Below are 15,356 nucleotides of genomic sequence, written 5' to 3'. Positions count from 1 at the left end.
ATGAGGCCTAACCAGGGCCGAATAGAGAGGAACCAGTACCTCACGTGATTTGGAAGCTATACTTCTATTAATGCAGCCCAAAATAGCATTTGCCTTTCTTGCAGCCATATCGCACTGTTGGCTCATATTCAGCTTGTGATCTACAACAATTCCAAGATCTTTCTCGTTGTAGTATTGCTGAGCCAAGTGTCCCCCATCTTGTAACTGTGCATTTGGTTTCTATTCCCTAAATGTAGAACTTGGCATTTATCCCTATTACATTTCATTCTGTTGTTTTCAGCCCAGCACTCCAGCCTATCAAGATCACTTTGAAGTTTGTTTCTGTCTTCCAGGGTATTAGCTATCCCACCCAATTTTGTGTCATCTGCAAATTTGATCAGCGTTCCCTGCACCTCCTCATCCAAATCATTAATAAAAATGTTGAAGAGCACTGGGCCCAGGACTGAGCCCTGCGGCACCCCACTCGTTGCCTCTCCCCAGTTTGAGAAGGTTCCATTGATAAGTACTCTTTGAGTCCGATTCTGTAGCCAACTGTGGATCCACCTAATAGTTGTTCCATCTAGCCCACTTTTAGCTAGTTTGTTAATCAGAATGTCATGTGGTACTTTGTCAAAAGCTTTGCTGAAGTGAAGATATATGACATCCACAGCATTCCCACAGTCCACAAGGGAGGTTATCCTATCAAAAAATGAGATCAAATTAGTCTGACAGGACTTGTTCCTGACAAATCCATGTTGGCTTCTAGTAATCACTGCATTGATTTCAAGGTGTTTACAGATTGACTTCTTTATAATCTGCTCCAGAATTTTCCCAGGGATGGATGTCAGACTGACTGGTCTGTAGTTCCCAGGTTCCTCCTTTTTGCCCTTTTTGAAGATAGGGAGAACATTAGCCCTCCTCCAGTCGTCCGGCACCTCACCCGTCTTCCATGATTTTGCAAAGATAATAGACAAAGGTTCTGAGAGTTCTTCTGCTAGCTCCTTCATTACTCTTGGATGCAGTTCATCGGGCCCTGGAGATTTGAACTCATTCAAGGAAATTAGGTGTTCTTTGACCATTTGTTTATCAATCCCAGATCTCTCTCTCCATCACACAGAGTGAAACACACTCCCTACCGTCGCTTCTCCGCCACTGTTTTCGTTCCTCAGTTACTTCCTCTTTCCAAGAAGAGGAAGTACACAACGAGCATGAGGCCCATTGTGTCCACTGTTCTAATGGCGCCGCTTCTCCTGCACACAGCAGAAGAGAGCAGCAATTCCGAGTTTGAAAATTCATCGGACTTAACCAGGGGCGTTTTGGCGTGAAAGGAAGGCCAGAAGGGAGGGGAAGGCACACGGGAGGCAGGCAACGTCATGTGAGGGACTTGAGCAAACTCCGTGAGTGCCCAGTAGGAGCATGCAATAAAATGCTCGTTGGATGGAACTTTCTCTCTCTCTCTCTCTCTCTCTCTCTCTCTCTCTCTCTCTCTCTCTCTCTCCCCCTCCCCCCTCTCTTACTGAAAGGTGAAGGAACACTGCCTGAAAGCAAAATGCACTCTATGGCTTTAGGAAGCAATGATTAAATTCTATAACCCCCACCCCCTGCAGCAAAAGTTGAACAGTCCTTGAAAACAACTCATTTATTGCCAATGGGATAGTTGTTTCCAAGTGAACAAACAATTACTTTGTTACAAAACTATTAAGTTAGATGCAATGTCAGTAGATAGCAAACTCTTCCACCCTTGGGAATTTGACCAAACACAAACAGAATAGGCAGAGAGATACACTCTAAGTGAACGCAATTTAGTACTGCTGTAAAATTGTAAGTTTGGACAGGAGGCGGCTAATGGATCCAAGAGTACCGTTGGGCACCGCTTGAATTGCCTTGCAAAGTTGGCATTCCTCTTTCTCTCTGCCGCTGCCCATCTAAGGATGTCGTAAACTAGATGCTAGAGGGAATCTACACATCGTTGTGAGGGCGCTTGCATGCGCCCCCAGTGCGCCCGCAAAACGACTGTGTAGATCGTGCCCCTGAAGAGGCGGAGGAGGCGGTGGCTGGGGAATCCGGCCGCGTCCTGCCGCCGCCGCCGCCCACCTCCCCGCCGGCCTCCTGCTGCCGGCGGAAGAGCCAGCCAGGTCGGAGAGCTTCTTCCGCTCTCCCCCCACCTTTTTCCGCCGAGCTCTCTGACCCGGCCGGCCCTGAAGAGACAGAGGAAGAGGCGGAGGAGGAGGCAGCTGAGGAATCCGGCCGCGTCCTTGCTGCCGCCGCCACCGCCACCACCCACCTCCCCGCCAGCCAGGTCGGAGAGCTCGGTGGAAGAAGGCGGGCGGAGAGCGGAAGAAGCTCTCCGACCCGGCTGGCTCTTCCGCCGGCAACAGGAGGCCGGCGGGGAAGTGGGCGGCAGCGGCGGCAGGACGCCAGATTGCCCAGCCTCCTCCTCCTCCGCCTCTTCCTCCGTCTCTTCAGGGGCACGATCTACACAGTCGTTTTGGGGGCGCACTGGGGGCGCATGCAAGCGCCCTCACAACGACGTGTAGATTCCCTCTAGCATCTAGTTTACGACATCCTTAGATGGGCAGCGGCAGAGAGAAAGAGGAATGCCAACTTTGCAAGGCAATTCAAGGGGCACGATCTACACAGTCGTTTTGGGGGCGCACTGGGGGCGCATGCAAGTGCCCTCACAACGACGTGTAGATTCCCTCCTGGTGAAGGAAACAAAGGATGGTACGACTGCAGTCGGGGGGCAGTGATAGTGCTAGCGCTTTTTGATTGTGGGGACACTGCCATGATCTGCCACCCACCTCAATAAACATTTTCTGCTCCCTCCGAACTGGCATGGGCGTCAGTGGGCAGTTAAGATCCATTCACTTTACCAAGGATCTGGGGCATGTCTACACAAAGGGTTTGCCCTGGGGTGGCTTTGCAGTAGCGGCATGTCATCTACATGACGCAGCCGTCATTGCGAAGCCATCCGGGGGCAAACCCTGGAATCTCCGCTCCAAAAAAGTTGGGTACTTACCCTGACATTTTTGGCAGCGGAGCCCATGACGCCACCTGACTGGTCACCATGGGTGGTCCCGTGCCTGTAAAAGTAAAAAACAACAAAAAACTACGGGGACGTGGTTGGTCCTGAAAACAACTTAGGGCTTGGTTGGTCGATTAGTTCATTGTTTATTGAGCTGCACAGATACAGATAATAAAAATAAAAAGAAATGGAGTTGGGGAGGAACAGGCAGCCAGAGGGAGTAGAGGTGGTTCGCCCCAAGTCCCTGCTCCCTCTCCTCGAGTCCTCCTCTGGCTGCCTTATTCCTTCCCCCAGCTTTTTTATTTTTATTATCTGTATCTGCGCAGCTGCGAAGATACAGATAATAATATTAAAAAAGAAAAGGGGGAGAGGAACGGCCCCATTTCTCTCCCCCCCTGCCGTTTTTTTTTTATTTTTTTGCTTTTAAAGAGTAGGAAAGTCCGCACTTGCATTCCTTCCTGTGCAGATGCTAGGAAGGAATGCAAGTGTGGGAGCAAGGTGCCTCGTGGCGCCGTTAAGACGGGGGCCTGCTCCTGATGGGAGATGAAAACTGCTAGAACTGGCTCGTTGATACGGTTCAACCCAGCTGTCTGCATTTTTGGACTCTTCTTGGGGGCGTGGCTATGGGGACCATCACAATGAGTACCTGCACTTCAAAGTTTACTACTACACCACTGAGTTGGACTGAGGCTGAGAAAGACACAGATTTATTTATTTATTTTATTATATTATATTACATACCACCCCATAGGTGAAGCTCTCTGGGTGGTTTACAGATGAGTTTGGGCTCTGTAAGCATCTCAAGGAGCAATCCTATGCGCGTCAGGCTGGCTGGCTGGGGAATGCTGGGGGCTGTAGGACTTTTTTCTGTATAAACATACTTAAGATTGCATCCTTACTAGGATGCTGTCTGCCTCCCTGGGCATCTGATATACAGTAGGGGCTGCAAACGTTGGCTGTGGGTTGGAGCATTAGGTTGGGCCTCCACCTATGCCCAACTTGTATACCTTTACATAAATGCAAATATTACAAAGTTCCCATGAGCTTCCAGTGGCTCCTTCCAAAGAAACTGGGCAAGGAAGAAGAGGCGAGGCTCTGGTGCCAGTGTCAACAGTAAAACTGGCTTTAATATATATATTTTTAAAAGTTTTTCTTTTTAAAACGTTTTTCTTTTTTTGTGGCGACGGCAGGGGTGGGGGATTCTTCTGGGGTTTTGTGTGTGTTTTTAAAGTATTGAAAATATTTCAATAAACAATGAACTAATCGACCAACCAAGCCCTAAATTGTTTTCAGGACCAACCAAGTCCTTCAAAGTTTAAAAAGGCAGGCTTCAGAGGTTAAGGAGGAGTGTATAACAGAACCCAAATTCAGACAATGACAGGAGTTGAGCAGCTGTGGTCTTTGTCAGGGTCAGTATCCGATTTCAGTGAAAGGCTGGCGGCGTGATCTTTGCCCTGGACAGCCCCTGCTGCTGCTGCTGCTGCTGAGGCCGCTTGCCATCCTCTCTCCACCTGCTTTCGGGAGGGTTTAAACTGCGCTCTTACGCATGCCTTGCCCTGGGAGCAGCGGATCCTGTTGACTTCAATGGGGCTTGACTCCGGACTGCGTGCGCTGCTGCGGCTGGGCTCGCGAGGGGCAGGGACCCTTACCTGTATTGCCTGGCCGTCAGAGGGTCGGCGGGCTGCGGGGGAAACCCGGGCAGGTGCCGGGCCAGGTATCTCTCCAAGGCCCCTTGGTCGAATCGGTGCCGTTCCCTCACTTCAGTCGTATCAGGCTCGCTTGCCATGGCTAGGTCGTTTCTGCCCCGGAGATGCTGTCGCCGCCCGCTTGGCTGACTTGACGGATCCGTCCACAAACAGCCCTGCAGGGCAAAGGTAGCGGCAGCAGGAGGCGGAGGAGCAGCGATCTGCGTCGAGAAGAACGTAACGCCTCCAACTCTAGGGGGGGGGGGGGCGTGACTTTTAAGTTTCATTTCCAAGACTGCACGTTTTGTGCCAAAGGGCTGAAATGCCAAATCCCCTAGGGCAGCCTTCCTCGCAACCTGATGCCCTCCACAGGTGTAGGACTGCAATTCCCATGGTTCCTTAGCTGGGAACGATGGCTCTTACAGTCTAACACACCCGTCTAGCACAACGTTGCTGCTAAATCACAAAATGGTTTAGGGTGTTGTCTGAACGGGGCCATTGAAGGTTTGGCGGGGTGGGGGAGATTTACTCTCCAGTAGACATGCGCAGGATTGCGTCTCTCTCTCTCTCTCTCTCTCTCTTTCCCTCCGGCAACGTACGGACTGACTCGACTGAGCTTCTGGAACGTGCATTAATAGCGGGCGAGTGCGTAATAATAATAACAACAACAACAACAACAACAACAACAACAATATATTTCTTTATTTGTTACCCGCCTCTCCCTCTGGATCGAGGCGGGGTACAACACAAATACAAACACCATAAAATACATATAACTAATTAAAACATTTTAAATAATACATTATTAAAAGCAGCACATAATTACAACGGGGAGTGGGGGACGAATCCGTCTATTTGGAAGGGCGCAGTCCCCGCGGTAGGGTACGTTAGGAACCGTCTGTGACCGGAACTCTGCTTGCCCGCGTCGCATTGCACCGGGGGGTGGCTTTGGCCGTGACTCCAGGAAGTGCTGGTAGTGGAGACGTGTCTCTGGCGTGGGGGCCGCGCTGAGTTGAGCGGAGGGGCGGCTGGTGCCTGGCGCTGGCCATTTCCTGGGCCATTTTCTAAGCTGCCCTTCTGGGAACCGGCCATGGCCGCTTCGGCGAAGCTGGTGGAGCAGCTGCAGCGCCGCGTCCGAGAGCTGGAGGAAGAGCTGGCCCGGGAGAGGGGAGGCGGCCCGGGCCGGCAACGAGCGAGGATCGAGCAGATGAGCCCCGAGGTGACGGACTCCAATCCGTACAGGTGAGCCTGCAGGGCCTTAAGGGGAGGGATGCGCGCGGAGGGCTTGGGTCGGCCCTTTTGCCTTCCCTCAGTTTATTTACAGTTTATTTACAAACACAATTTATTTACAAACACGGATATGCGTATGCCTGTTCAGAGGAGAGACCAGAGCTCAGTGGTAGAACACATATTTTGCATAAAGATGTTTCCAGGTTCCTCACCACCGCCACCCCGTATATATGTGTCCTAGTCTGTGATAAGAAAGACTCCCCCCCCCCCCCACGCTTGACCTGGTATGAGGCAGCGCCCTATATGCCGATCTGGGAAGAGAAGAGATCTGATGCCCTTTACGTGGTTTTCTTCTCTAAAATTAGAAATCTTCTCTCCCACTTGTCCCCCACCCCTTGCAATATTTTGTGCAATATGTCTTGTAAGAAATAATAGGATAGATTTAATAGAAATGGCAAGCCAACATAAAAGACTACATTTTGTGTTAATGGATGAAAATGAATGTATAATAAAATTAGCATTTATATAGTGCTCCGGCACGTTCAGAGCACTTTAGGTATATTGGCGTGTTACAATCCCAGTTGGACGAAGGCAGGTATTTTTGCAGGGGGGGGGGGGGGAGAGAGCTGAGTCTGAGTGACTGGTTTGCCCAAAGCCACCAACCAGGTTCATGGGAGACTTGAGATTCGAGCATGATTTGTAGCTCAGTCATTGGCCTAATCTACACCTTTCATTGCCGCTTGTGGTAGATGCTGGCACCTCAGTCTTAGCTGCTGTGTTTCCTCATGATACTGCTCACGTGCAGTAACATGACGACTGGAACTGGGTTGGCAACACCCATTATGAGCATTTAGTGGCTGGATAGAAGCACCTTAGCAATCAAGAAGTGTTCTGGCCCATTCAGCATTTGAAATGTGTGAAATGACGTACATTATAATGAAATGGCTGTTCTTGGCTATTGAATGGAAATTGTTGGCATTTTCTGCAGTCTTTGAGGACCTTTAGGTTTATGGCACCCTCCAGCTGTTGTTGGACTTCAGGTCATCATGGTCAGGGATGAGAGGTGTTTTATCCTACAACATCTGGAGGGACAGATGCCCCGATTTTGAAGATTATTAGTTGATGAATGTCATAAATGAACCCACATGTGCTTCAAGTCATCATCATTGGGGGTGGATTGGAGGGAGACTCCAAGTTATTCTGGAGCCACTGACAACAAATTGCTAAACTGAACAGGGATTTTAACTCATAATGTTTTTCCCTCTCCCCTCCCCCCACCCCTTTTCTCTAGTCGCTTGATGGCACTGAAACGGATGGGAATTGTGCAAGATTATGAGGTGGGCTCATGCTTCTTGTAGACATTTGGCTTAATGATAGAACCTCATGGAACAAGCTACTTATAGGCATTGGTTTCTTGTCACAGAAAATCCGCTCCTTTGCAGTAGCGGTGGTGGGTGTTGGTGGAGTTGGCAGCGTGACTGCTGAGATGCTGACAAGATGTGGCATTGGTAAGGTAATATAAATTTTTCCTTAGAATAACACATTTCTGTGTAAAGTTGTTGGTGCTTTGGGGAAAGATACATTTCTATTTGCCAGCTGAATGGCCACTGTAATGTCCAAAGGGCAGGGTCCCACGATGGTCTGAGAGCTGTAACTGGCTGAAGCTCCTGGGTGTATGCTTACCATGTGTTTAAGGACATATATTTCTTCTCATATATACTTTTTGGTTATTATAATGGTATTCTATTCTTCTTCCAAAGTAGTATTTAATACTCGCAACAATCCTGTAAGGTTAGGATGAGAGGCAGTGACTTGCCAAGGATCATAGAGCGAGCTGTATGTTTAAACTGAAAATTGAAGCTGGATTTCCTATATCCACTTTAGCACTATCCCACATGGACTCATTTATGTCTGCCACAGAGATGGGAGTTTATCTTTCTCATGCCATATCAAAGGACCTTTAAAGTTTTCTTTTTAAAAAATGGACATTTGAGATGAATGACAACTCTGGCTTTAGTTACAATACCACAAGTGTTGCAGAAATATGATATATTTATCATTTTGGAATCTGTTATCTGTTTTTAAAGGAGTCTACCCAGTACCTTGGCTATTCACAATTCTTTTTATTGTCTAAATATGGACTTGTATCTATAGCAGGAGCATCTGAGCATCTGGAAATGCTGTGTGCCAGATCTGAAACACATGTTTCAGAGCAGTTGTGAAATTCAGGCACATCTGTGGTCCTGTTTTGGGGATGTAGGAAAGCTCCTCCACGCCTGCCTTAATTTCTTTTATCAGCCCCAGCATGTCTCGTACTGATGAATCCATGTCCCCTGCTGATACAGTTTGAAACGTCAAGGTCCTTATGATCTTCCTAGATGATACTGCCGCTTTAGCACCACACAGGATGGATTAGGCTTGTCTAAAGTGAAGAGCTCAAGTGTGATTGAATGGAAGCCATCCAAATTACGTATAGTTTGAATAAATATTAACAAGACCAAGGGCTTTGGCCATATTTCTTCTGAAGTAAGAACCTGCACAGAAGTTGTTCATGTATTCTTGTAATCTTTCTTTTAGCTGCTCCTGTTTGATTATGATAAAGTGGAGCTGGCAAATATGAATAGACTCTTTTTCCAACCCCATCAAGCTGGACTGAGTAAAGTTCAAGCAGCAGAGCATACTTTAAGGTATGATATACCAAGTCTCTTATGGAGGGACACCCAAGTGCTTGGAGTATAGAATGCAAAAGACTTGCAGATATTTCAAGTTGTTTAAAAAATGTTGTTCATGAGAAGCTAATTTTACAGAAGTTGAACAGCCAGGCTTATTTATGGTTAGTTGAAAGTAAAGTTCTGCTGAATCCAACAGGACTTATTCAAATGTATGTTAAGTTCTTCTAGAGATTTTCATGTTAGGGCTGAAAATAGCAGTATGTTTATTTTGCCCTTTAGGAACATAAATCCTGATGTCCAGTTTGAAGTACATAATTACAACATCACAACCATGGACAACTTTCAACACTTTATGGATAGGATCAGGTAAAATACCTTTTTGGGGTTGATAGGGGTCATAATTTATTTTCTGTAAACAAAGGAAGTGTTACAGGGTGCATAAAATGATTTATTTGCTTGTCGTCGTCCCCCAATTTTTATTATACAGCTAAATGTCTGGTTTTGTTTTTACTTATAGTAATGGTGGATTAGAAGAAGGGAAACCTGTTGATCTTGTATTGAGCTGTGTAGATAACTTTGAAGCTCGCATGGCAATTAACACCGTAAGTATAGCAGGAGTGATGAAACTCTTATCAGCCCAAGGGCTGAATTCTATTTTGGAGAAGCTTTTGGGGGCCCTCATTCCCGTGGTGTGCGGACTCGAAGGCAAAAGAGGTGGGGTCCAAAATATCAGCTCTTTTAGGTTAAAGTTCCTGCTGCCTTTAATTTCAACCTTTTAGAATGGGGAAGACCAGGAAAACACCAAATGATCATTGAGCAGGGATTGGGACCATATGAGGGATCCTGGAAGATCGTATAGGGACATCCAGAAAGCCAGATTATTTAGCTCTCACGCCCATTGAAAACACATGTTAATGATTTTTACTCGGTGGTGACCCAGGGTTTTATCTGGGTTTTACTGGGTTTGATCTGGGTTTTACTCACCCAGATACAAATTGCACATTTACCAAAGTTGTGAATTTCTTGTAATGTCCAATGCAGAAAGCACTGCTGCTGTGTGCAGTTTCAGTGGGGATTGTGGGGAGCACTCACACAATCCTCTTTTCAAAATTATTGCAGATTCCACAGTAGCTGCACTTGGTACATTGTGAACAATGCCTTTTATTCTTGTATGTATGTTAAAAGGTAGAATATACAAGAACATGCAGGAAAAAAATCTGTTTCACTGGTGACTTTGGTTTTAGACTTCGATGAATACAAAAAGGCATCTCTATCTTTGATGTGTGTGGAATCTGACTTCCCATATTTGTTTTGATTAGTAAGATTTAGGCATTTCTGATGTCTGGCACAAACTCAGATAAAGGGGACTATATTGATACTTTGAATTTGTTGTCAATTTAATATTAGATCTGGAAAAGACTATCCATGATCAGAGGCAGAATACCAGTTGCTGGGGCACTATAGCAGGAGAGGGATCTTGCCCTCATGTCCTGCTTATGGCCACTGTGGGAAACAACACTGTGCCAGGTAGACCTTTGGGTGGATCCAGCCGGGTTGTTCTTTCATACGTTATCCATTTAGATTTTGTAGCAATGCAGCTTTTGTGTGTTTAAATGGGATGTTTTATCATTTCATTTTATTTTTTTAAAAGGCCTGTAATGAGCTTGGCCAAATATGGATGGAATCCGGAGTAAGTGAAAATGCCGTCTCTGGTCATATCCAGCTGATCATTCCTGGTGAATCAGCTTGTTTTGCGGTATGTGATACTCTACTCATCTTCTTGATCTATTGTGCTGCCCTTTTAGAAGAGAGGAATTAAAACTGGGATTAAAACTGTTGGAATCCATAGTTATTATAGTTGGATCACCCTCTCAATTGTTTCTGTATATAGGTCTTTCCATATTCCTTAAAAGATTATAACACTTTTTTCTCTTCTTTTTTGGGGGGCCAGTGTGCACCTCCGCTTGTCGTAGCAGCAAACATAGACGAGAAAACGTTAAAACGAGAGGGAGTTTGCGCAGCTAGCCTTCCCACCACTATGGGAGTGGTCGCTGGCCTTCTTGTGCAAAATGTCTTGAAGTAAGTGAGTAAACCGAAGATGCCGCCATGATTTTAAATCCTTAGGTCAGGGTTGGGGAACATGTGCAACTCTCATCAGCCCCTGCCAGCAAAGCCTGTGGTAAGGGCTGTTGGGAGTTGCAGTCCAACAATATCGAGAGGGCTGCATATTCTTTACCTCTGCCTTAGTTGCTAATGGCCCCATTCAGACAACACGCTAAACCATGCTGCTTAACCACAAAATGGTTAACGGATTCCGTTAACCATTTTGTGGTTAAGCAGCATGGTTTAGCGTGTTGTCTGAACGGGGCCAATTAGTTCATGATAAAGGACCCCTTGACCATATTGTAAACTAAAGTGCTGGGTCTTCATTTGACACATGCTTTTATCCTTCTTACATTTCCCCCAGATATTTATTAAACTTTGGTACTGTGAGTTTTTACCTTGGCTACAACGCAATGCAGGATTTCTTTCCCGCCATGATAATGAAGCCAAATACACAGTGTGGTGACAGAAACTGCAGAAAGCAGCAAGAAGAGTACAAGGTAAAATAAAGACACACACACACGCCAACTGCAGCTCTCCTTTCAGGGGTGGGTAACTTATTCAGCAACAGCTAGAGAATATCACATGTACGCTTTTGCAAATATTTTCTCCAGCATAGTGAGTCAGACTGGGCCAATCGATTTTTTATTTTTTTTTACATTTGATCTTGTTTTAATGTCAATCATAGTGTGTTTGTATTTCCAGAAAAAAGCAGCAAAAAATCCTAAACCAGAAGTATTTGAACAGGAAGAAGAAATAGTACACGAAGATAATGATTGGGGTGAGCATTTGAGTTTAAAACAGAAGCAGTAGTTAAGAGTGCAAATGAAGACCGTGCAAATGGCTCTCTTAACTTTTGAAACTATAGTACCTGAATACTAGCAAAATGCCCATCAGCCTACTGGATTCTTACTTTGTAAGCTTACTTTCACCCTTGTGAATGATTTCTACAGAGTTCACCAAGAAAAAGTAAAACTGTACGTGAGGACACAGTTGAGGGGAAGACACAAGTGGCCCTTACCTCACACTAGAGCTCTCGTGTCTGGTGAGGGGGCCCTGCAAACGTTGACTCCGTCTCAGGACTTTCCAGTTGCAAGCCACGAGACTGTCTCCCATAAAAACCAGCGGGAGAGCTTTACTTTTGTGAGAAGAGACGGTGGACTGAGGGCTGTGCAAGGAGGGACGGATGGGCAGACAGTGCAGACTTGTTGCCTTCTCCTGTGACATGTGAAACGTTCATCATTCAGGGATGGACAGAGGAAGTAACTGTATATTCCAGGGAGCCTTGTGAGAGCGCAAGGCAGAATAACACTCCCCCACTCCCAGCTGTCAGTGATGGGGGTGCATAAAATCCCCCTCCCTACTTCCACGTTATCCTTAAAGTTCCACTAGTTTACTTTTTTCATAGGACTGAAGGATCATATTATTGAGGAGGAAGTGCCTATTTCTCACTTCCATACTGTGTGTGTGTGTGTGTGTCACATATTGTCGGCATACCAGCATTAGGTAGCCCTGGGAGTAGAGTAGCACCCACAGCAGAGGGTTCTAAATATTACTCCCTGCCATTTGGATTGCCTGAACAAGGAAGAGGTTTGGAGTAGCAAAAAGAAACATTTAAATTTGCTTTTTCTATGCTTGCATCTGCCATTCATTTGCAATAATAGTTTTCTTTTCCTTTGTACGTTTTGTGGGATGTTTAGGTATAGAGTTGGTTTCAGAGGTTTCAGAAGCAGAATTGAAAGCTGCTTCTGGTCCAGTTCCTGATCTACCAGAAGGAATCACACTGGCATACACAATACCAGACAAGGTAAGACATTCTTTAAAATAAAAGTGGAAACTAAAATAATAAAATAATCTAGCATTTCTTATTTGGACTGTCTTTATCTGGTCATGATGAAGCTGTCAAAGCTTCTATTTTCTTTTTCCAATTTCCTTCAAGTCGATTGGATTGCCCACTGTTATGACAGCTGCAGCAGCAAAAGCCACCAAACCTGGCCATTTCTGTCTCTCTCTCAGAGAACCCCCCACCCCCTTGTTTTCGTTAAGGCTAGCACTGGAAGCCATTGGATAGTATATGCTTCACATAAAAGCAAATTACCATTTCATGATTTCTGCATGAGGCTACTTGGACTACAATTTCTGTGCCATTTAGCAAGCAGAACACATTGCCGTTCTTTGTTTTGGAGAAAGATGCAGACTGTAAAGGTATTAAACTTTTTTTTTCCTGTCATGAACAGGAAGAGAATGCTGTATCTGGGGAAAGTGTTGCGGAGTCGGAGGACAGCCTAGAAGAACTTATGGCTAAGATGAAGAACATATAGCACAAAGAGCACTTCAAGAATACTGTAATCTCAACTTTCGAGGATATGTTTTGTTACAAATTTTGTTTTTTGTGGATTATGTTTCATCATGTGTTTGTCCTTGTAATTATGTGACTAAATACTGTCAGCTAAGAAATTTTCAGAAGGTATGATGGTCCAAATTTCCAGTGAAACGTAAGGCAAACTGACAGGGAAAAAACACTTTAGTATATAACACAGAATCCTTAGCTGCCTTTTAGACTAATTCAGATGAGGATAAATTTACTGATAGTAAACAGTTTACTTGTTAGCATGACAGTGCAAGAAAAGTAGATAAAGTAATTTTGCAAACCTCATGATCTTCAGCTATATTCTTTAGAATGGAATACTTCAGTGGTTGGTCTAGCCTTATAGCATTGTGTCAATTCACTTATAATGGTAAACCATGATTCAGTGCAGCCTTCCCCAATCTTGTCCCTCCATATGTTTTAGCATGCAGCTCCCACAGCCCAAGATCAGGGATGATGGGAGTTATAGGCCAAAACCTTTAAGAGGGACCCAGTGTGGTGAAGGCTGTTTTAGCACTGTGTGTTCTGCAAGCTTGAGCAAAGCCTCATGCTTGAATGCTCCCCTCTTCTGTTACCATACAGCCAGCAGGAGAAATAAATCATGATTCAGCTTAGTTTTCCTTGATTCCTAGTTTGTCATTACATAGGAACCAGGAATCATGGTTAATAATTTTGTTTTTAAAAGTCCATGGTTTGGGGTTAATTTTTTTTGGCAGTTGTTGAGAATTTGTTTTAATCATAACTACAGGGCAGGAATCTGGGAAAGTGAAACAATCATGGCTTATTCCTCCTCGCATCAGCACAGGTGTAGCATTGCTTGGGCATATTATGCTAAATCATGGATTAGGGTTATGTGCAAACAAGGCCTCTGTTTCTCTATAACATGACATAATGTGCCTGTTACTTGTCCATGCAATTGTGTGTATATGCTTGTTCGTTCCAAGCAACTCATTTATGCATATTTGATGGAGTTTGATGTGTTCTTTGATTCCAAAATCAAAATTATATCTGTACACCCTGACATGCTTGCTTTGGTCTGGAAAACTGAATGCACTAAAAACTAGACAATTATGGTAGCATAGGTGAGCATCTACCATTTCCCCCCACCCCCCCACCCCCGCCCATGCCCCCTAGATGTTTGGGTCTTCGACAAAATCCAGTACTGTGTAGCTTGTATTAGGCAGAGAATGTCTTGAATGGTAAACTCACCATCCCTGCAGTCTAACTTCATGGAAAAATATTAATTCAGAAATGCTTTTAGAAATCCTGCCTTTAAAAAAGCGGTTTCCAAGTAAGAAGGAAAGAAAAACTCAGAGCCTAGTGTCCTTTAGAGTAGCTGAATTAAAGTTGCTTCAAACTGATGGAGAAAATCCAGGACCTCACTGGAACAAGTGCACTGCGGCCTCTGTTAGAAGAGATGGTCTAGCTTAACTGCAGTTACTCACCCATCATGTTCAACTGTAGATTATCACACATGTGCAGCAAAATAATTCCCACTCCAGTAACATTTATAAGTTAAGTTTCAGGTATCTATTTTAAACAAGCAGGGTGCAATCCAACAGAAGCATGCCTAGAATCAATGGGCTCATTAAGTGTATTTAATTCTGTCGTGGCCACCATTTTAGAGCCACTTTAAGCCACAGCTTTACTTGCTGGATCAAAATTTATACATCTGAATAGCATTTCTGAGGCTGTTAGTAGAAATGCACTTATAATGAACTGGTGCTTAATATACAAAACTGTATTTTAAATGTAAGAGTTGGTCAAAAGCTAGAACAGTCCATGAGTAGAACGAGTCAAACAGCTTTGCAAAGAAAGAAGTTTTGGAAATTTGATACTTGAACGAGATACAATTAATTGTCTTAGATACTCCATTCCTGCAGTGAATATCAGACACTGCTGTTATTCCAGTGCATTTTTACAACGGTCTTGTCTATTCCTTTTGTGAGTTCAAGATAGGCTAACATTCTTGCTTGTAAATAAACTTTACTACCAAAAAGAGTGCCTGTGGCAGCTAATCAGTTGTCCCTTTGTCAATGCCTTTCTAAAACGCAAATACCTCGTGCAAAACATTCTTGACTTGTGAAGAAGCTTAACATTTAGAAAATCACCATCTATACTGGAGTGAATCCTCTTACCCTCATGTGTGTGTTTTCATAGTCTTAAAGCAGAGATCCTCAATTGCGTTCTACCTCTGGAGTTAGTACTGAAGTCGTAACTATTACATTTGTTGCAATGGTTTTGAAATTCAGGCTAATCAGAATATATAGAGAACTCAGTTTCTAGCAGAACAG

General features: G+C 44.8%; 2 protein-coding genes across 3 annotated transcripts in view; one reads left to right on the top strand and one right to left on the bottom strand.

Annotated features, from left to right (window-relative positions):
- Positions 1 to 4,877, bottom strand: part of ACAD11 (acyl-CoA dehydrogenase family member 11) — a 48,131-nt gene extending 43,254 nt beyond the window's left edge. Inside the window, exon 1 of the mRNA XM_063124601.1 lies at positions 4,654 to 4,877. Coding sequence (XP_062980671.1) covers positions 4,654 to 4,790 — 137 coding nt within the window. The 5' untranslated portion in view covers positions 4,791 to 4,877. The remainder of the gene's footprint in view (positions 1 to 4,653) is intronic.
- An 824-nt stretch (positions 4,878 to 5,701) lies between these two features.
- On the top strand, positions 5,702 to 15,061 carry UBA5 (ubiquitin like modifier activating enzyme 5). 2 transcript variants are annotated; one of them, XM_063124294.1, is made up of 12 exons: positions 5,702 to 5,931; positions 7,211 to 7,256; positions 7,343 to 7,432; positions 8,497 to 8,606; positions 8,871 to 8,957; positions 9,109 to 9,193; positions 10,243 to 10,347; positions 10,543 to 10,670; positions 11,059 to 11,194; positions 11,400 to 11,475; positions 12,395 to 12,501; positions 12,932 to 15,061. In XM_063124294.1, exons 1-12 carry the CDS (start codon positions 5,780 to 5,782, stop codon positions 13,013 to 13,015), a joined length of 1,206 nt encoding a protein of 401 aa, XP_062980364.1. In that variant the 5' UTR covers positions 5,702 to 5,779; the 3' UTR covers positions 13,016 to 15,061. The 2 variants fall into 2 exon arrangements, with proteins under 2 accessions (XP_062980364.1, XP_062980374.1); XM_063124304.1 differs by lacking the exons at positions 5,702 to 5,931; positions 7,211 to 7,256 and having other exon boundaries at positions 7,367 to 7,427.
- The last annotated feature ends 295 nt before the right edge of the window (positions 15,062 to 15,356 follow it).

The sequence above is a fragment of the Elgaria multicarinata genome, chromosome 1 (assembly GCF_023053635.1).
Source record: "Elgaria multicarinata webbii isolate HBS135686 ecotype San Diego chromosome 1, rElgMul1.1.pri, whole genome shotgun sequence".
Classification (NCBI taxonomy): domain Eukaryota; kingdom Metazoa; phylum Chordata; class Lepidosauria; order Squamata; family Anguidae; genus Elgaria; species Elgaria multicarinata.
The sequence above is the reverse complement of the archived record's forward strand: the minus strand, read 5'-3'. Positions and strand labels throughout refer to the sequence as shown.